General features: G+C 41.3%; 1 protein-coding gene across 1 annotated transcript in view; it reads right to left on the minus strand.

Annotated features, from left to right (window-relative positions):
- The window catches only part of FBXL17 (F-box and leucine rich repeat protein 17), a 492,871-nt gene that overhangs the window by 9,304 nt on the left and 460,735 nt on the right, over nt 1-22,832 (minus strand). Inside the window, exon 9 of the mRNA XM_069964681.1 lies at nt 4,529-4,671. Coding sequence (XP_069820782.1) covers nt 4,529-4,671 — 143 coding nt within the window. The remainder of the gene's footprint in view (nt 1-4,528; nt 4,672-22,832) is intronic.

The raw sequence follows: 22,832 nt of genomic DNA on the forward strand, positions 1-22,832 counted from the left end.
AACATAATATTTTAAAAATAAAGTCTTGAATATTGAGAATTTTTATGTTGTACTGCCTTTAACCCCTTAATGACAAACATATTTTTTTAATACAAGTTAAATCTGAATTATTGGTGTTTAAGCATAATTTCTCAATTCAACTTTGTCACATAGCAAAAAAAAAAGAAAGAAAGAAAGAAAAAACTAAAATAGAATTTATATTCAAATCTGTTATGGTCTACAATTTTACATAATGTGGTAAAGTTTGGTATTCAATGTAAAAAAAAAGGACACTCAACCTTCAATTTAGTGATGTCATATGCAGTCACTATTCTATAGTGCTGCAGAATAAGGCCCCTTAAAGGTAGCTATAAAAACAAGAGCAGTAGTCAAACGTTTTTTTTTTGTTTCATCTTTAGAAACACAGTAAGGTTATGTCAATAACGGGTGAATTGCAGTGTTCCTGGGGGGTTGGATTCCACCAATCAGGGGTCACTACACCTGCTTGATATTTATAGATTTTAGGCATACTGTAAATGTGTAGCTGTTCCCATTACTGCAGCTCTGCTGTGTCCAACAAGACTGGGGCTGAGCAGCAGTAGCAGGCACCTGTTCTGTTGTACTGTTATGGTTTGAGAAAAACCAAACTACCAGCAAGGATTGCACTCTCTCTGATTATTGGTAGGGACACCAAGAGTCACCTGTGTATTCCAGAAAAACACTTTTAAGCCACATTGACAATATGTATTTTTACAATAAAAACTGCAAATTGAGATAACGGCCGCTGTTTATAGACACTGTGGCATTACATTACATTTTATGGACCAACAGACTGTATACACTACGGCTGCTGTTTTCTGCAGCTGCACAAAATACCTGACAGGTCTATTTTGTGTGGCCGCTATTCAGTGACCAAGATAGCCTGTGCAGGCAATATAAAGTACAGCTCCCGACGTACTTTACATTGTGCTCTATGGCTAATTGGAGTGTGGGCAAACACCAAATGTGCACACATTCCAATTAAAATGAAGTGATGTTAACCCAGGCCGATAGTGTAGTATCGGCCGGGTGAGCATCTGAGACATCGGCCGTTGTTCGACGCGTCAAACACCAGTCGTGCCAAACAACGGTTAATGTTCATACAGTGTCTAAACATGGCCTTAGAATGGATGGTACTTTTGACTGCATGTTTTTTTTTTAAAACCTTTATATCTACTAACCCTTTTACAACCCTAAAATACTGTCAACCCTCCTTCCAGGGCCGTCTGGTGACGCATCCTATTTTCTACCTATTCACTCCGATTAGTTTTTTCTTCCTTGCATTGCTTTATTTATACTGGTACCGCAAAACCTTGCTCGTTTCCTTCATCCTCATTTCTCTGTAACTACTTTTTGTAATTGTTGTCATGTGTTTGGATTCTTTGTATTTCCTGCTCTTCTTCCGTTATTTAAAAAAAAATAAGTCTAAGAAATTTTTTTAAAAAATTCCTGTCTAGGGATAAGCTTTCTTGATGCTGTTTTATGTTAGTTAATTGCAAAATATTCAATTTGTACAGTACAATAGTTCCAATCGTCATTCCGCAAAGCCGGTACTTCCATAATTGGCTACAGTGGCAAACAAAGACTACCTGAGCAATACTTTAAATATGATTATGTACTCAATTATTCATCACTTAGAATGATGAGGGGGGGGGGAGAAAATCATTAAAAACCATAGATAAATGTGTAGGCACAAACAAATTACACTATGTTTAGACAAAGCCAATTACCCTTGTAGGCCTCTGCTCAAGCTGTCACTAAAGTGCGGCATGCGCATTCCTTTTCTTCTTAATACCAGTTTATAGAAGCTTATTGCCCAATGGAAAAAAAGAAGCTTAATAAAGCTGAAATATGCAAGTGAAACCGTCAAAGAATTATTGTACAAATTACGCAGCAGTGAGAAGATTATCGTAGCTAAAAGTATAGATATCTTCGTTTTTTACGGTAATATTTGTCGTTCTTTAATTATACTCATACATCTTGGGATAGCATGTTGATGCCGCTCGGCTAATTTGCCATCTTAATTGTTTTTTTCTGTCAAGCATTTGTATTCGCTGCGCTAATACTCTCCTGTATTAAGCAGGCAGAACAACATTGATAGAGACACATAAAAGTTGTACGAATAATTTTCCATTGTTAGCAATTCTATTGATGATCACTTAGAAGAGGGATGAATAAAACTTGTAAGGTTTTTCACTGTTTATGTGATCAGTAGGAAAAAAAAAAATCTTGCCCGAGGCTGCGGCTGTAATGCTGATTGAAGGTGGGCTCACTGCTCTATGTGCTTCTATGTGACCATATTTTTTATAGTAGTTTTTCTAAAACTCGACAAATACTGTAAATAGGGATGATTAACTTTAAAGTGTACCTTTTAGAAAAAGCTTCTGACATGTCCTAGGGAATGTCAAAAGTTTTTTTTTTTGGTCAAGTTCTGAGTATTCATCTTTATGCTTCTTTTCCTCATATGTATCTATGTTATTGAGACAGTCCCTAGACTTGCATCACAACATAGAAGTGACACTAGACACAGAATCAGTGGAAAATGCATTAAAGTGTCACTGTTGTTTCATAAAACTTTTGCCATGTCATAGAGACATAGAGTGTTCAGACCCATACCGATCGGGAGATAGAGCCAGGAGAAGACCACACAAAGCAAAGCCCTCTTATGGCTCTGTGCAACGTGATCAGTCGGAATTATAATGGCACTGTATGGAGCCCGACTGATCACGAGACATAGAGCCGGGAAAGGACCGTGCTTTGCTCTATCTCCTGATCTGTACAGGTCTGAACACTCCAAACTTTTCACATGTCTCTTTGACATGTTTAAAGTTTTGTGAAACGACAGTGACACTTTAAGAGTGCCCTTCTCTGCGCTGTTCCTAGCCCCAGATTCAAACTGTCACAGCAATTGGACAGGAAATTACATGTCCCAGCATGCATTGCACCTCAGAACTAACTGCTGGGTACCTGTCACTGTCTTTTAGTATCTGCCCACCACTGGCTCTGACTGCTTCTGTTTTGCACAGTAAACAGAGTATCTATCTTTCTGTCTATCTACATAGACATAGATAGATTACAGAGAGAGATGAAACAACTGTGTCTTTCCCCTATACCAGGCATGTCCAAAGTCCGTCCGGAGGGCCATTTGCGGCCCGCGTTCCGAACTTTTACGGCCCCCCAGGTATCCAGCTTGCTATTATCTGCCTGTGTTATAAAGCATATAGCATGTAGCATGTAAAATGGTCGGCCCTCGCACATGTTCACTTCATCAAATTTGGCACTCTTCGAAAAAAGTTTGGACATGCCTGCCCTATACCAATCAGGAGAGTCTGTTGTTTCCTCGTCCTTGGCCACATGATCATTGTGTGATGTCAATGGTTGGCAGGGTTACAGATGAGGTGTTACAGCTTGTCTGGCAAAAGAAGAGACAAGGATCACATGACCTCTGTTTTAGAAGGTAGGGGGAGGAGCTGAGACAGAGTGGACCAGGAAGTCAGGATTTTCAGCAGCTTCAGGGCCTGGATCATAATGGCCTGCAGGCAAACAGACCGATTCATGTAACAGAAAGCTATTACAAAAATGCTTAGATTATGAGTGAGGATTAAACAGGGTTAAATCTTTCTTAACCAATGTTCCCCTTTAAAAAAAAAAAAAAAAGTGGAATTTAAGTGAGCAACTAGCATGAATCTACTGTGAGATGTATTGTGTGAAGTTACTGGAGTTTTACAAGACCACAACCAACACCACATTTTTGGCACTTTGTCACTGGGTATAGGCTATGTTCACACAGTGTAAAAGTGCGACTGTTGCTGCCTATTGATCTATGGAATCCCGGCCGGAGCGTATACACATTGTGTACGCTCCGACCGGCATCCCGTGCGGCGCCGCAAATAACTGACATGTCAGTTTTCTGTGGGCGCAATTCATTCGGCCGGTACTTAAGTATCAGCCGGGATAATCCGGGCAGAGAGCGGCCGTTCTGTGACCCAGCCAGGGTCACGGAACGGCCGGTCATTCACGTAATGTGAACATAGCCATATACTGTATACAGTGTCTGTCTAAGTGTGGACATCAAGTGATTGTTATAAAACTGAAGAATTGTGAGTGCTCTTATGTTGTGATATCATGTTCAATGTATTCACATGAGAAACTGTACTTTTTAACTAAAACAAAGGAAAGGGAAGAGAAGACATATCTGTAAGGGCATTAGAAACCTTCTCCTCTTACATTCAGAGTCTGGTCATGTACCATATATCTTTTGAGGGTAATTTACACATTTGGTATTCTCCATCATTAAGTACAGTGGCGGATACTGAGCATGTACACAAAAAGAATATTTGTTGGGTTAATTTATTATCTCCTCCATGGGGTTCAATATATGTGTTTTTATACTATTTATACACATTTTAGTCATAAACAACACAACCAAAGCTTTATAAATTATACAGGCAGTGAGACTGTATCAATACATCACAGAACAGACTATGCATATGTATAAGTATTCTTTTACCTGATCACATCTCATCAAGCCCAGATATCGTATGGATTTGCTGCTCTGTGCAATCAATGTGGCTCCTTGGTCTGTAATCTCTTTACACCATCCCACATCCACTGTTTCTATAGTAGTGCTGTATCGACCGATAGCTATCAAAGCTGTGGGGGAAAAATTAGCATAAATGTAATTAATTCCGTCAATGCAATCTTACATAAACCCCCTTAAAGTTGGCACAAGAAGAACAATTTTTATATGATTTATTCCCAATTTTAGTTTTGCGATTTTTCGCATTTTGATCTTTGAGCAGGATGAAAATTTTATGACATTCTTAAATAAAAGTATCCTTATTGAGCTGCATAAAAAACAAACTAAATAGGGTAAAAATTTTAAAAATTAAGCGTGCCTCGAGCGTGAAGCATTTGATTGACGGTTTCTGATGAAGTTGGATGCAGCCCTTGGGAGTCCTGGAAAACATGGATCCAGACATATGTTTACCAGGGAGACTTAGGGCTGCAACCAACTTCTTCAGCTACCGGTAATCAAATGCCGCATGCTGGGGTTTAGAAAGACTCGAGTGTGCTTAAGAGTCACTCATCTCTAGTAATGATATACAAGTGCTTTACAAAAGACCGAGAACTCTGTTGTGCTTCTGATCTTTTGCATTGCTCTGGTAGAAAAAAATTAAAATGGTGCTTAAAGTGAATGTACCATCAGATGTAGTAAAAATTAATAAAAAAAAAAACATAACCAGTATAAATTGCTCAGCGCCACCATGCTGACTCTAATGCTGCCTTTGATTTTTGATTTACCTGCCTGATTTTCACAAAATTCACTGTTTTCTAGATATGCAAGTGAGTTTTCCCGGTACACTGGAGGCAGGCTCTGCACCCTCAGAGCACCGATATCTCCTCCCCTCTGTGACGCTTTTCCTTCATGTCTGTTTCCAGCCTGGCTCCTTTACAGTCACATCAGCTTCATCAGCTATTAAAAAGGCTTATACCCTGTTCTGAAAATGAAACGGATGCGGCTGCGCTGGATATCACAGAGCCCGGCCAGGAACAGACATGAAGAAGAAGAAGAAGGAGGAGAAGTGGCACAGAAGGGAGGAGATATCAGTGCACTGGCGGAGCAGGGCCTGCCTCCAATGCACCAGAAAAGCTCATTTGCATATCCAGAAAATGTGAGAATCGGGCGGCGATATGAAAAAATGAAGGGCAGCATTAGAATCGGCATGGCAGTGCCAAACAGGTTGTACTGATTAAGGTTTTTCTACATCTGCTGGTCCATTTGCTTTAATAGGATCAGCCTAAGGGGTAGTAAATAATAAAAAAGAAAACATATAAATCCTACAAAAGGCATGACCGATTTAAACAACATGATCAACAATGTGGAAATGCCCTTTAAGCAGCAGTTACACATATCCAGAAGGATGACTATGCCACACAACATATTCCAATGTTAGTAGAAGCTGTGGGGTTTACATAGTTAAAGTATGACAAATTGATTAGCTCGATTTAGAAGGAATGAATAAGATTATGGCTCAACGGTGTTGTTTTATAAATTCCTGTCTGCAGGCTATGAGAAGCGGAGAATCCACACGTTAAAAAAAAAAAAAAAATAGAACCAGATGAAGGATAAAAGTCATCTAATAAAATTAACATGATTCTGAACCTAAACCAGCAGAGACAACAGCCATACAAGTACACAGAGGCCAGGCATCACTGTAATGGACGAGATGATGACAGGCGCTCTTCTGCTCCCCTATAATTTGATATAATCAGTATATATCAGAAACATTAAACTATTTCACTTAGGAATATGATCATTAACCTTGTTCCGTAATTGGTCACGTCAATTTCTGTAAACTCTTCTTTGTTACAATTTGCAAAGCATGTCAGTGCCTAAAAAGATCTCATTAGCAATTGCAGAGTTTCGATATGGGGCCAGCATTGGCGCTACTCGCAGAATATTAGATATCCGAGGTACTTAAGGTTGAAATAGCATTTATTAAATCACATTTTGTGACTGCTCATTACTAGTGAAAAATGCCCTTGAAATATGGCACACTTGGTTGCTTTCACGGGATGAAAATTTCTGCAGCTTCTATGCGAAATCTCTTCAAAGAATACTTTCCGAATGACATGCTTTAACTCTTCCTATGCTCAGCCCGGGCTGCCATTCTATACACACCATGCGCCGCATTGTATTTTGTCTGTTCTTCACAGCCACAACAATAAGCTTTATTTTTCATCAATCTTTGCCGGGAATTCTTCACAGTAAATGAAATCTGTCGGAAAAATGCCTCCACTGCAAGATTATTTTACATGTTTAAGCACTTGGGTAACCTCGGCAATCTGTAAAAGCCTCCGCAAAGTCCTACTTCTATCCAATCCTCCTATAGGATACGGCATTTTATGGAAAATATTACATTAGATTAAAACCAGCTTAACTGAGAGGGTTTTTTTTATTTTATTTTTTTACGTGTCTCCTTTGTGCAGATGGTACAATCAATATTCAGCACAGTCTCTTGTGCTCGGTATATATTATAGAGACAATGCAGTGAATGTATGCCCTATACATCTTATTACATATTTGACACAATGAATGAGTACTGATCTATACGAGCAAAACGGAAAACCAAAGACAAAGGGAAGGTGAGTAAGGCGGGGGTCATACAGAGGTTTCCAGTAGAACGCCATTTTTTTGTAAACGTTTTTAACATCGATCTTTTCCTGAAAAATACTGCTGCCAGACGCTAGCTTGAGGTCAATAGGGAAATATACAATATAGTCAAATGGTGAGGATAAGGGCTGTGATTCTTAGGCTATGTTCATACTACAATTAACGGACGCTGTTAAACTGCCGGCCGCGGGGCTGCATTCAGGACGTTCCTGCAGCCAATACCTCTGTATTGGCTGCAGGAACGTTCTTTTTTTTAACATTGACTTGTGGGCACAGTTGGGTGTGCCCGTAAATCGATTAACCATTCACTACAATGCAAAGTACGGCCGATGGCCGACTATACTTTGTGTGAACATCTATTAATAATAGGCATGTACACCATTTTACCCCCGTTCTAAAGAACGGGCATTACAAAAACAATGTGTGAACACAGCAGGCATTGCCTTTCACAGAACTGTTTAAACATTTCAAATTACATTGATTACATCACGTCCGTGTTTTTCATGCATGAATGCGGTTGTCACATACGAGTACATCCGTGAAAAACACAGACTTTATTGATTTCTATGGGGAATTCGTTCCATGCTTTCATTCCGAATTATGACATTGCCTATTTTTAAACGAAATGGATTGGAGACCTGGTGAAAACACTGAACATGTGAATAGCCCAATACAAAGCAATGGGCTATAAATTTGTCTGTGCGCACGCACAACTTGACAGAACGTGTGAATTCAGTTTAGTCTCATTTAGACTAGACGTTCTTCTAATTCACCAGAATTATTAAAAAAGACTCAAGTGCATCTGTAGAATGTTTGGTTTTAGTTTGCCCCATCCTTAAATAGGCTTTGTTTCCTGGCACTTTTGTGACGCCTATTTGGCGCATTTAAGCTACGCCTCCTTTTACTCAACAACATACCCATTTTTGTAAAGTTCCACCCACATGTTGGAGAGTGCAAAACTCCCTATTTTGTCTAGTTTGCTTTACCAAATCTGATAAACGACAGATTCCGCACCACAGATCTGGCACACACACACTTTTATATATTCCCAAAGTGTTTCATGGCATTTTACAATATTTGTGGTGTGTTTGTGCGGTTTTATTACACTGAAAAGGAACCTGTCACCTGTTTCATGCTGCCCAAACCAGGAAACAGATAGCTAGGAGGTAACAGGTAACTAGGAGTGGAAAGAGAAGTGGCAACGAGCTGCTTCAAGCTATCTCCCCCCCCCCCCCCCCCAGCAGCTTAACCCCTAAGTCATTTTGTGCCATGATCCGGCACAAAATGACTTAAATGACCGCGCCAATTTTCATTTTTATGTTTTCATTTTTTCCTCCCCTATAGCACTTTCATTTTTCTATTTACAGGGTCATGTAATTGCTTGTTTTTTTCAGGAACACAAAATGGTGCCTTTCAATGTACCATAACATGTATAATGGAACCCCCAAAATTTTATTTATGAAAATAAAAATTTGTGAATTTGGAGAAAAAAATGCAATATTATAACCTTTGAGGGGTTACAAACAGAGATGAGCGAACCTCGAGCATGCTTGAGTCCATCCGAACCCAAACTTTCAGCGTTTTATTAGCAGTGGCTGCTGAACTTGGATAAAGCCCTAAGGCTATGTGGAAATCATGGATATAGTCATTGGCTGTATCCATGTTTTCCAGACAACCATAGAGCTTTATGCAAGTTCAGCAGCCCCCGCTTATCAAATACCGAACGAGCTGGTTCGGATGTACTCGAGCATGCTCAAAGTTCGCTTATCTCTAGTTACAAATCCTTATAGAAAACCTCTACTGCTCTGGACAGTTCCTGACACTGACAGAGGTGGCAGCAGAGAGCACTGTTTCAGACTGGAAAGAATATACCACTTCCTGCAGGACATACAGCAGCTGATAAGTGCTGGAAGACTTGACATTTTTAAATAGAAGTTAATTACAAATCTATATAACTTTCTAAAACCAGTTAATTTGAAAGAAAAAAAGATTTTTACTGGAGTACCCCTTTAACTAGGGATGGTCCGAACCCTCCTCGGCATCAGATTCCCGCTGTCTGCCCGCTCTGTGGAGCGGGTGGATACAGCGGGAGGACCGCCTGGAAAACTGGGATACAGCCTATGGCTATGGCTGTATCCCAGTTTTCCAGGCGGTCCTCCCGCTGGATCCGCTCGCTGCACGGAGCTGGCAGACAGCGGAAATCATTACCGGGAGTTCGGGTTCGTACGAACCCGAACCGAACTCTGTTCGGACCATCCCTACCTTTAACCCAATTTGACCAAAAATATGTATATTTTTTTATTATTTCTATCCAGTACCACAAATTTCAACTACTTTATGCAAAAAAATGGGAGTTTAACACAACTCACTTCCAAAAAATGAAATGACACATTCAGCTCTACTTCATAGATGTGTTAATTAGGAACTAATGTAGTGTCAACAGGTGAACACACTTTAAACCTGACCAGAACCAAGCACTCAGGAGAGATTATGTTCATCTTTATTCAATACCGCCATGCATTAAAAGTACAAAGTTAACAACTTTTTGCAGGCTGCCCTGGAGAAGCTTTTAGTGGCTGAATCACTGGATTAATGTACATCTCCACTTTACCTTTTGCCTTAAGTAACTATTTTCAGACATACGGTCACAGGAGAGCTACTTGTGCTTAAAGGAATCTTGGAAATTGATTTTTTCCCATGTAAAAGCACATTTTGCTGATAATTAATACATCTACATAAGAGCAAGAACTTTATTCTTCAGAACCATGGTAACAGTAATGTGAAAATTCTTTGGAGATCACAATTGGGGATGTATTTCACCACCAGGTTGTGCTGTGCCAGTGTCTCCAGCTGCTGCACAATATTGTAATATGTAAAACTGGCATTTCTTACTGCAGGGAAAGGTAACATGTGGGTGTACAGCTGTTGTAACTCGATTGCATGGCATAGGAATATTCTGTTTTCCTTCCTTATTATATATTATTGGCGGCATGCAAATTTCACTTTATGTTTTCTTCATTTAAAGGGTGGCTGAAATGTAATAAAAGAGTGTCTACCGCTGCACATTCACAATCTGATCATTCCCTAAAATGGCGTTTTCAAGGAAAGAATAAATCTTAAAGGGGTTATCCAGTGCTACAAAAACATGGCTACCTTCTTTCAGAGACAACACAACTCTCGTCTCCAGTTCAGGTGTGGTTTGCAATTAAGCTCCATTCACTTCAATGGAACTGAGCAGCAAAACCCTGCCCAAGCTGGAGACAAGAGTGGGCCTGTCTCTGGAAGAAAGTGGCCATGTTTTTATAGCGCCGGATAACCCCTTTAAGGCAAAATATGGAAATAATGGGGGAGATTTATCAGACATGGTGTAAAGTGAAACTGGCTCAGTTGCCCCTAGCAACCAATCACATTCCAGTTTTTATTCCTCACAGACTCTTTGGAAAATGAAAGGTGGAATCTGATTGGTTGCTAAGGGCAACTGAGCCAGTTTCACTTTACACCATGTTTGATAAATCTCCCCAATGTGTATAATCTTACTCCACACTTATTTTTATTTTGAAGCCTCTAAAGCAGGGATGGCGAACATTCAGCCTTTCAGCTGTTGCAAAACTGCAACTTCCATCATGCCTGGACAGCCAAAGCTTTAGCTTTGGCTGTACAGGCATGATGGGAGTTGTAGTTTTGTAACAGCTGGAGAGCCAAGGTTCCCTACCCCTGTTCTAAAGGAATCCAAGGAGGTCATACTGTATATCACTCACTGCTGCGGTACACCAACACCTGCCCTTGCTAGATCCACCTAGAAACCCTTGGGTTACGACATATGCCTTGGGGGAAAGCAATAATCCATAATCCCTAGCTCCCGTCCAATCAGCTGCAGGCCCCTCTGTGATGTCAGCACCTCCCCCTCTATATAAGGCAGTTCGGTAACGGAGGTGGCCAGTCGGCTGTGTGTAGATGAGCGCAGGATCACAGCAGGCAGTTAGAGCAGAGCAGGGAGAGACTTAGGGTCCATGCACACTGAGTAGAAAAGGCAGAATTTACAAGCGGAGTCCGTGCGGTGTATTCCACTCAAAACATGTTCATTCTTTGAGCAGAGAGGAGAGGCGCAAGAGCGCAAGAGAAATACCATTGAATCGATCGGACAGGCAGAATTTCGAGGGGAATACGCTGCGGATTCCGCTCGTAAATTCTGCCTCTTTTACTCAGTGTGCAAGGTCCCTCACAGAGTGATATAGGGCGAGAGAGGAGAGGAGAGAATAGAAGGGCTGATTATGGGTGATGTCAGCATCTCACCCTCCCCCTCTATATAAGGCAGAGGTAATGGAGGTGGCCAGTCAACTTTGTATGGAGGAGAGAGCAGGATGGCAGCAGGCAGTTAGAGCAGGGAGAGACTAACAGAGTGATACAGGGACAGAGAGGAGAGGATAGGAATGCTTATTGTGGATGATGTTAGCACCTCCCCCTCACCTTCTATATAAAGTGGTTTCTTAAGGAGGTGGCCAGTCAACTGTTGTGGAGGAGAGAGCAGGATGGCAGCAGGCAGTTACAGCAGAGCAGGGAGAGACTAACAGTGATATAGGGACAGAGAAGAGAGGAGTGGTGGAAATTGGATGATTGACATTTTTCATAAATTGTGATTTTCCGATTTTTTACACTTTTACAACAACATGTTTTAACAGATTCGCCCTTTAATAGTTCTGTAATTTTGTAGCTACTATAGTCTTGCCTGTTTTAGTAATCGCGAATCGAATTTGCGTCTACTTTGCTCATCTCTAGTTATTACTTATAAATACAGTGGGATTATTAGATCCTGTATTTTTGTAAATTGAATTTGACTTGAGAACAACACATATATGCCTGCACTTCTGTAAATGACCATAGGTGATACATTACATCATGATCTGCATCAAATGACAAACTCCAACTCTCAACACCGATACACTCTACTTCTGTTCAAAATTACTTAAAGGACAAATCACCTAACATTGTGTGCACTTATCAGAAGAAGATATCCATTATAAGCCACAGCTTAAGACACTCCACACAGGTCAATGTAAAATAAAAACGGGAACAAGAATAGGCAAAATCAATGGCCAATAGTCGCATGAAATGATAGCACCAATTACAGGAGATCAATGTAAGTGGAAGCAGGTGACAATGCAGAATAGTAGGAAGACTACAAGAATACACATACAATCACAAAGAAAAATATATCCGCCTCCAGATATTGTGAATGGAAATTTAATACAAGTGAACCTACTGTGCCCTTGTTCATTGTGAGAGCTATGGAGCACACATTTTAGCGTAATTGTGATAGTTATTCAGTCAAACTAACATTCCATTGTAACTCCTGCTGCTATCGCCATAAAAAAACATAACTTCAGATTTTGTAGATGGCATTGTATTCGTCCCTGAATTAAGAGGACATAAACTGCACCATAAGTACCAGAGCTATGACTGCCATCCGCACAATGCTTAATACCGTTACTCTCTATTTACTAATGTAATTCTCATGTTTGCTTGTTACCTATAATAAGCGTTTGCTGCTTGACCCTCGCCTTTACCCTTGGCCTCGATACATTTAACCGTCTTAACTAAAGAGTTGCCTGTGGCGACAAATACCATTGTAAAGCTTTCTCGCACATGTAACAATGTATTCCACAGCCGTGGAGGATGACTGTTTCTGTTAAAGTCACTGCAGAAACTTGTGGAAGAGCCTGAACAGTAATGAATAGAGCCCATGGTAAAGAGCAACAGCCACTTTGTTGTGCCTCCATCAACTTTGAAAAGAACTTAGAGAGCAAATAAAAGGGGTTGTCTGGTCAGGACCCTTTTTAGATATATGTTTAAGGAGGTAGTGTAAAAAAAAAAAAAAAGAGACAGTTACGTTCCATGCCCTAGCATGGTCACTGGTACGTGATATCGCAAGCCAACACAGGTGGGACACCACTGCAGCCACTGATTGGATGAATGGGCCTGTGCTGGCACATTTAGATCATGACACTCTCAGGGTGCTATTACACGGGCCGATCAATGACGGCCATTGTTATCGATGTCCGTGCAGCCTTTGCCCAAACAGATTACATTACCTGTCCACGTTCCCGGTCTCCTCCTGTCAGCCCGCTCTGAAGCTGCAGCACGCAGGAACAGGGAGGAAGCAGAGCACAGGATAAGATAGGGAACGTGGACAAATAATGTAAACCGTGTTAGGCCAGCGCCCAATGGTCAGGGCCTAAAGAAACGAACGGCATATGATCGTGTCATTGAATATCATTGATTACTGTTATCTGTGCTCCTCTGTGTCTGCCTGAAGAAGAGTCTCTGAGAATTTTGCTGATCAGACAGCACAAAGGTATTATGCCCTTCTGCAGCCAAGGAAACCCCTGCACTGTGATCCTGGTCAAGCCATTAATGTCACTGACACTGAAATACCACGTTTGGCAGCATTTAAGGGATTAAAGATGGCCAGCACTGCTGCCTGTCATTGATGGTGAGAACCTGGCTTCTGATAGATGTAACAACGTAAGTTGTGGATCCGTTGCACCACCACTGGTGATTACGTAAGCCACACCAGGAAGGGGCCGCTGGTCTTCACCAATGCCCACCGCAAGGCGGGATGGACTTGCTGTCGCAGGCGACCCCCAGCTCATTACCCCTGGCTTGGCTTGTTAGTGGAGGTGGGTGAGTTGCAGCTGGAGACAAGTAGAAAGGAATCGAGACAGCAGTAAGAAGGCAGGAATCAGACTGAGACCAATGGGCAGGATACAGGGACTGGATACAGGGGCTAGAAACACGGGCTGGATACACGAGCAGGATACTCAGTGAGCTGGGGCCACTCACTAATGGGAAGCACGTAGAGGCTCCAACAGGGAATGTCAGGGCAGGTGCTTTAATTATAGGGCAGGTGATTGGTGCACTAAACAATTAGGAACGCACTGTCCCTTTCAAATCTGTCACAGCCAGAGCGCGCCAGCTGGGACAGCGGGGAGCAGGAGCGCAGAGCAGTGAAGCGCCACCAGTTGCCAAAGCAGCAGCACTGGGCCCCTGCACTCGGGCTCCAGCGTCTGAACGGGACAACAGGGGGATGTGGTGGCCGCCCGAAGCACGTAACGCCGCCGCAGCCCTGACAATAGAAGCTGGTCTTCAAATTCTATAAAGCGAGCTGAGCTCCTAAGCTTGCTTGACATAGCCGATGGGCTTAATGGCGAAAGACTATGTCATGGGTCCTTAAGTCCAAAACTCCCTTACGGGGTTAAATCGTTCGTTTGGGGATCCCTTTGCCATAATGACTACTACCACAATTGCAATTAAAACTTAAATAAGCTTCGGCTTAATGTTCCACTAAAGAAAAAAAACAACACCTTTGGGTTATGTTCCAACAATGTCTTTTTTAGACAAAAAAAAGGGAGTTTTTTATAATGATCATTATTTACAGCCGCCATTTTAAAATAACGGACGCAATTTCACCTAAAAAGACGCTGCAAGAATATAGCCTTAAAATTTTTCTAAATAAAAAATACTAATGTAACATATTATTGTGAATTGTCAAAAGTGAAACCAGTGCTATCTACATGCTCATAACCTTTACGCTATATACAGTATATTTATATAAAGTACACGCAAGTATAAATGCTATTTTACACGTACATGCATTATGAAAGAGATACATGGTTATCAAATCATCCTAAACTTACAGCTTGACATGTCCTCTTATTGCATCTGATGGAAGCAGGTTTTCCTCTATTGAATATCTGAACAGCATTTTGCCTACGGTATTATATAAGGTCTTTATTTTAACTGACAGCAGAATGTTTATTTAAGTATAAGGCGGTGACACATATGTGCTGTCAATTTGTTATTGTACAGAATGTACTTGAAGTGTCAGTTTCTAACACAAAATATCTAATCAAGCTTCGCATATTTCACTAGGAAAACAGGTTATTTCCTGTCTTATGGATGTAGCATGAGCATGTGGTTTTCAATATATGTCTCAGAACGAAAACAGTGCAAAAATGATTTCATCTGGAATATCAATCGCACATCAAATGAAGCTCGCCATTTTTCATGTGTAGAATGTAGCTTAGGGCTTATGCAAACAATCATACTTAGGATCTATATCACATAAATTCCAATTTTAATGTTTTTAAGAAACCATACATGTTAACAGCAGTGTACAGACAGTAGGCAGACTGGGTTAAAAAAAAAAAAAAAAGCAGTACTCACCTCATTGGATCCCCTGCTGTTAAAGTTCTTATGGAGTCCCCATTGATCTTCACTTCCTGGTCTATGTCTCAACACACAGGAAATAGTAGCAGTGGGGGGACCAATGAGTACCCCTTTCTTTATTTTTTTAACCCAGTCAATGAATGAGGCCATATAACATACAAGCACACTAAAGTAAAGCTAACGGTAACAGATGATACGTATTGAACCTCAGAAGTCAAGATCTTTGATGAAAAATTCTGTTCTTCATGTATATAAATATTTGTCATATTTAAAGGAGTTTTCATGGAGTTTACTTTCACAGGTTATCTCTAAGACACCAATGGACCACCCTAATTCAGCAGTACTGACAAAGGAACAGACTGAGCAGCAGTATTAGGCTATGATCGCACACTGTAAAATGTACCTAAATTCTGGCCCTGACTTGGAGATCAAAATATGGAAATAATAACAGTGCACACAGTGTACAGGATAACATCAGTATTTGATTACAATAGTCCAAATAATAAACATGCTCATTATGTACAAACTACTTTTGCAAAATACATAAAAAAAAATTTCATCTATTCACATTTTTTTTAATTTTCAAATTTATTCTCAAAATCACGCTAGTATTTAATTTTTATTTTACTGTGTGTGTGAACCTAGCCTTAAAGCTAATGTATCAATTCGCTTACTGATTTTCAAAATGTAGCTTGCTTCCCACGACGACTTCTTTATGTGCCCTTTGGCCCGCTCTATGCACTGCAGGCGGGCCCAACACCCCTAGTGTAATAATATCCCCTCAGAGGCACAGCCAGACTTAATTGTGATGGAGGTGCGTTACCAAGGGAGAGGATATCATTACACTGGGGGCGCTGGGCCCACCTCCAGTGCATAGAGCGGGCTAAAGTGCACATGAAGAAACCGGTGCCAATTGTGGGAACCAAGCAGAATTTTGAAACATGAGCCATGCCACCATGATGTATGCATCACTGCCATCCAGGTAGTGTAAAAAATGTCTACATTTGTCCTGATTTGTCCCTTTAAAGAGAACATTGTGTATAAGGTGCCCCATGGTGTGGATAAGTGGATAAGAAAGCTGGTTTATTTTTCCTTAAGCAACAGTGAAAGTGGAAAGTGAAGTTTTTTATTGATCCTACTGAAATCAATACAATTACCTTACTTCTTCAATCAAAACATGGGGTCTCTGATAGTCAACTAGCGCCCTGTTCTGTACTAATGAGGGGTGCGAGGCCTGAAACAGCTGTCTACAAATGGCTCTTTCTTCTGGGCATGATTCTTGCTTGGCCAATAATCCCCAGCCATATTTCAAGCTTTGGTAACGGGACTAGCCTTTGATTAGGATCACTCCTTTAAGAGGTTGCACCAGAGAGCAAGCTCTCTTCCTTCTGGAGGAGATTTAATTCTCATATGAAAAAGAATGTGTAAGGGTGCGTTCACACCTACAGGATCTGCAGCAGATCTGCAGCAGATTTGATGCTGTGTTCAGTTATTTAAATGAAATCTGCTGCAGAAAATCTGCTGCAGATCCTGTAGGTGTGAACGCACCATCAAGCAGAAAAGACTCCATATAATACAGCTGTTCAGAATTATTCTTACTAGTAAATTAAAAGGATCATTATTGTACGGTGGAGCAGGCATGATTGGCGACCAGGCTACTGTCACATTTTTGTCCTCTCTATATCACTTTTGGAACATTTTTATTTCTGGACATACATGCTGGGTTTTACCTTTTCTTTTATCTGTTAGTCCCCTTTTTTTTTTTTTTTCTTTTTTCTTTTAAGATCACTACTCCACAATCCATTTGCGGTGAACTCTTGGACTGCATAGCCATAATGCACCCTATTTGAAGAATTGCAGTATAATTTACTACCATTTCATAATAATAGTCATAAAGTTGGTACTTGAAAACCTTTATTCACCTGTAAAAGCATCACGTTTTTTGGAAGTTAAAAAAAGAAAAAAATCATTTGACCACATAATATTTAGCTGGAGAACAACATTTAAAGGGAAACGGTCACATAGAAAATGTAGCTAGGTCTTCAGGCAGCATATTATAGCCAAGGGGGTCTGTGCAGGTTAATAGTTAACTAGTCAAAAGTTCCATGATAATTTGTCAGTTACTAATTTATATTTCTGCGGAATCTGGGCTTAACAGTGAATTAAGTGGTCCAATTCAGTGACTGGCAGCCTTGCCCAATCCTTTTGTTCCTAGAGAAATAAGCTGCCACCAGAGGCTACAGCAGCTTACCACTCCATTCTCTATTGAGAACACATTAACGTTTGATTATGTGAAATGTTTAAGTATGTATGAGGCATCTGGGAGAGATGGAAGTGGCTCAGTGGGTGGCATTGCCAATTTACAGAACTAGGGAAACCAATTTCTAAACCCATCTACAGATGTAGCGAACTGTAGCTTAATATGTTATAGACTACAATGAACAAAATTAAAGGAGAAGTCTGCTCGGCCAATTATCTGTCCCACCCCGGCCACTGACTGGCTGAGCAGGGCATCTGTCAGCCAGGGCGCGACAGAGCTTGACAAGAGTTCAGATGACAGCCAGCGGGGTCAAGGAGCAGGACGTGGCTCTGCAAAAGCACCAAGGAAGGCGACTATAACTTGTTCCCCCCCCCCCCACTACCTTGCCTGTATTGATTTTCTACTTCCCATGCGGACTTCTCCTTTAATCTTGGCATATAAACTGTTCAATGTCAAGTTAAGTTTGCGGCGTCAGGATCTGAAATATGTTAAATGTCAAGTTAAAGTATAACTGTTATATAACAAAACTTTTAAAAAGTCAACATTTCTGATTGGTTGGGCTCTGGGTGTATAGACCCCCACTGCATGAGATGGATTAGCGAGTTAGACTATGAAGCCCATCTCCGGCAGCAAGCATGGTAGAGAAGCGCTCCGCCAATCACTTCTTTTAGTTCATTCTACTCATCATTTAGGGTCTAAACATAGAAACCCTAACCGCTCACAACTTCTGACTTGGCTCTATGACATGACCAAATCTTTTGTTATATGACAGTACTTATATAAAGTTTGGTATATCTGTACGCAGACTACTACATAGAGAATATATCTTTTACTTTTCCAGCATGGCCTTCCTCTAGTTTCTTACAAAAACATACTGATAGGTTAACTGTATTTATAAGATAGGAAAATTAGATTGTGAGCTTCACTGGGGACAAGCATGGGGGGATTCAGTCTGTGTAGGAAATATTTAACTGTTTCGGATTGAACAATATGATGCAGAGCTGACATTTCCTTCTCCTTTCCAATCTCTTTCTGTTTGCAGAAGAAACACATTCTCCATGTTTAAATTCCACATCAGAAATGCACATCTATACACAGAAGATAGCTGCTCTTGAGAATCACCACAAGAGTTTACACACATGTCCCCCTACTATGTTTGCAAATTCCCTATTATTATTATTATCATCATCATCATCATCATCATCATTATTATTATTCCTTAATATATAAACTGCAGTTAGTGGATTCTTAACCACTTCAAGACATTTTTAACTTTTCTCCTTTCCCTTCATTTTTTTTGTAACATGATGTGTATTTTTTATCAGTAATAGGACTTCTGGATCCCGTTTTGTTAAATTATTTTAGAGAAATGTGAAGTGACCAAAAATCATCAATTCCCTCATAAGTTATTTTTTATTTGCCCACAAGGCCCACAGTGTAGGATCAATAACATTATATTTTAACAGTTTGGACATTTCCACACGCAGCAATACCAAAGTATGTTACTTTTTTAAAAAATTTAGACTTTCTTATTTTTAAAATAGAAAAAAGGGTGTTGATTTACATTGAGGGTACATAGAAACTACGGAATCCGCACAGAAACTTTAAGTGGATTCCGACGGGCAGCGTCCACTTGAAGTTAGACTCTCATAGATTCCGTCGTGTGAATGTGCCCTAAGGAAGGGAGGAATTCTTGTTACAGTTTTAGGGTATATTCACACGGGCGGGCTCGGCAGGTCCTGGCAGTTCCCATAAACTACATACTTGCTGCGGTCTAAACGACCGCAGCGAGTATGTAATTATACCGCCCTTAACCCCTTCTACTCCCGCCGGCTCCCCCGCTGTAAGCAGCATACATTACCTGTCCTCGCTGCACGGGTCCGGCGTCCTGCTCTCCCGTCCGGCCAATCAGTGGCTGCGGCTGGGCAACACACTAATTGGCCGGACGGGAGAGCAGGACGCCGGACCCGTGCAGCGAGGACAGGTAATGTATGCTGCTTACAGCGGGGGAGCCGGCGGGAGTAGAAGGGGTTAAGGGCGGTATAATTAGACCGCAGCAAGTATGTAGTTTATGGGAACTGACAGGACCTGCCGGGCTCGCAGCGAGAATCTCGCTGCGAGCCCGCCCGTGTGAATATACCCTTAAACATTTTAAATTCCCCAAGCGGACATTTACAAGCAATCGTAAGATTGCTTACATTGATCCATGCAATGCTATGGCACTGTACGGATTAGTTAGATTGTTGCTCTGCTAGCAGAGCCTGCCTGATCCAGACTTTATTAGCAGATTTACTAAGGCAAACACAGAGGTCTAGTAAAAGCCTCTGGCCGCAAAAGTACCTAAGCAGTTGCCAATTAAACACCCAACAGGTGCAGCACCTGCCATTTAAATGGCGAATTGCTATTGATTGTTAGATTTGTGAATTAATGATGCGGCTTATTAGCAGCTGACACTCCTTCCCTTATCTGTCACATTAATTTTAGAGGGAAGAGGATAAAATGGTATGCACTTACTGCTTCTCTGTCCCCCAAACAAGGACCTTCCCTAAGCTGTAACATAAAAGGTAGACCAAATAGACATAATTACATCTGCACATATTCTATCTGATCATGTAGTAACCATTAGGGATCTAAAGAGCACAAGTATTAATGCGCCTGATGCCGGCCTCAGCCTTTAGAGGAAGCTTCACTCTAGTCAAACTTGTGGCAAAAAAAACAACAACCTGGGAGTAGTCGAGTGAGAAATTCTATTTCAGCCATTGCAAGCAAGCAGCCGGAAAAACAGCAATTACTTGGTCTATTTGACAACTATGCAAAAGGCATCTGCCAGAATGTTGAAATCTTGTTTCACTATTGAGTCTGGAAATAGGAACCACACATAGACTTGCGTTAAAAGTATAGCAGGTGCCAGCAAGCCTTGAAGCAGAACTTGTCATACTCACAGCAAAGTTCTCCTCCGCCACTCTTTTCTAAGGAACATTCACTGGAAACAAAAATCAATTCCAATTTCTAGTGTTTCTATGTCCCAGCTTGGTCCAGCTGGTAAAAAAAAAAAAGGGAACATAGTTTTACTAAGTTAATATAATGATCCCATAAGCTGATGTCCCTGTGTCTGCCCCCTGCCACTGTTACAATCTTGTCACAGCAGCAGGGAAGAGAGGGGAGGTGGCAGAGCTCACGGGCGTGCTCCCTGCGCCCAGCCTTCCCTCCCTTCCCCCGCCGGCCTCTGTAGCCAGGAAACCGGAAGCCTAAGGCTTCCTGTTTCCATGGCTACCATCGGGGCTCTGTGATCACTTCGCAGAGCCCCAATTGACAGCAGACAGAGAATTCTCACTCTGCAGGGAGAATTCTCTGTCAGAAGCCCTATAGATGCTGCGGTCATACTGACCGAAGTATCTATGGGGTTAACTCTCAGCACCGGAGCACGGTTCCGGTGCTGAGAGTTGCAGCGGGTCTCTGGCTTTCACTGATAGCTGGAACCCGCCGCAGATGACACAGGTGCAGCTCCTGTACCTGTGTCATCCTGGATCGTAAATTAACGTCGCTGCAGCATCAGGCATAGGCTCCAGAGACATTATTTACTGTGGAGCGGCAGGAGGAGGTTAAGATGTGCTGCATGCTTGCATACAAGAGCCATGCTTCCCAGACCCAGTCTGCTTCTGATTGAGTGACTGCTGATGCCTAACGTTGAGGGGGTCCGATACCACTTGAATAAGGTTGTGTCAAAATGTTTAACACAGCTTGGAAACAGGGTTGGCATTGCTTAGCAAAGGAGACCAGAGACGCCCCATATTTTCTGCCTCAGCAGATGCCGACGGAACACCAAATTAACTCTATATCTTTGCATATGTTACTAGTATCCTTTGTTTGTATACAGAGATTTTCAACTTGTACATGCAAACAACACTGACACAATGGTGATTGCAATCGAGCCCATCAATGAGGTATTATTCAGATGATTTAGAGCAAACCACATTGTTTATTATGAGGAAGAAATCAATGCAATATCAATCTATGAAATATATTAGTAAGATTATTTATTTAGCTTTAAGATGTAAAATAAGGCGTTAAGAACTGAAATTACATAGATATCACTAGAATAAAAAAAACTTTTTAGTGCTCGTAAGTTGCAGATTCAAAGCAAAGCAAATCTGGGCCATCAAATCTACTGCAGATCCTGTACGTGTGAACACACCCTTAGGCCATGTTCACACAATGTGAAACGCCAGCCGTTCTGTGACCGGACCGGATGATCTTCAACTGTGTTGAATTCGGATGCAGGCGCATCCGTGTGCGCCCGCATCCCAATTCACCACTGAACACAGTGTGGCCAGAGCCACACGCTCCATTGTGTGTCCTGTCAGGCTTGTGCAGCCGCTATTCAATGAATAACGGCCGCACAAAACTGACATGTCAGTTTTTTTGTATGGCCGCTAGTGATCCTGGCCAGAGTGTATACTATGGGGGAGATTTATGAGAGGGTGTAAATATACACCTGGTGTAAACTGCCCACAGCAACCAATCACAGCTCCTCTTATATTTTACCAGAGCTGAAAGCCGAGCTGTGATTGGTTGCTGTGGGCAGTTTACACCAGTTGTATATTTACACCCTTTCATAAATCTCCCCCTATGTGTACACACTCCGGCTGGGATTCCCTCTATCTGCACTGCACATAAGTTGTGTATTAATCACGGCCGTTGTTAGTCATGGCCTTAATGAGCATTTACTAAAGTGAAAAAAATGGCTGCTTTATTCCAAAAACAGTATCATGCCTGTTTTTTTTTTTTTTTTATTTCTGTACATGTAGGTCACTTCCTGCACCAAAGTTAAAAAAAAACAGTTGTTGATTTTTTTAATTTACTCAAGAACAATACATCTGGTAATTCTGGGTCTGAGCTTGTACACCCATAGGCATGCCAGCACGGCACACATTAGATCCAGGATCACCAGACCTATCATTTTAAAATAAAATGAAATAGAATTTATGTTTTTAATATTCGTGCTGAAACCCACCTCCAGGTACAAAAATCACTGCCGGCTGCCGAATATGGGACCACATAGGTGAACCAGCAACAAATAGTCTCCCATAGAGAAACCTGGCATCATACTTGCTGTGAGCTGTATCCAACCCCTTTATTAGGGGATTTGCA

Source organism: Dendropsophus ebraccatus, chromosome 3 (assembly GCF_027789765.1).
Source record: "Dendropsophus ebraccatus isolate aDenEbr1 chromosome 3, aDenEbr1.pat, whole genome shotgun sequence".
NCBI lineage: Eukaryota > Metazoa > Chordata > Amphibia > Anura > Hylidae > Dendropsophus > Dendropsophus ebraccatus.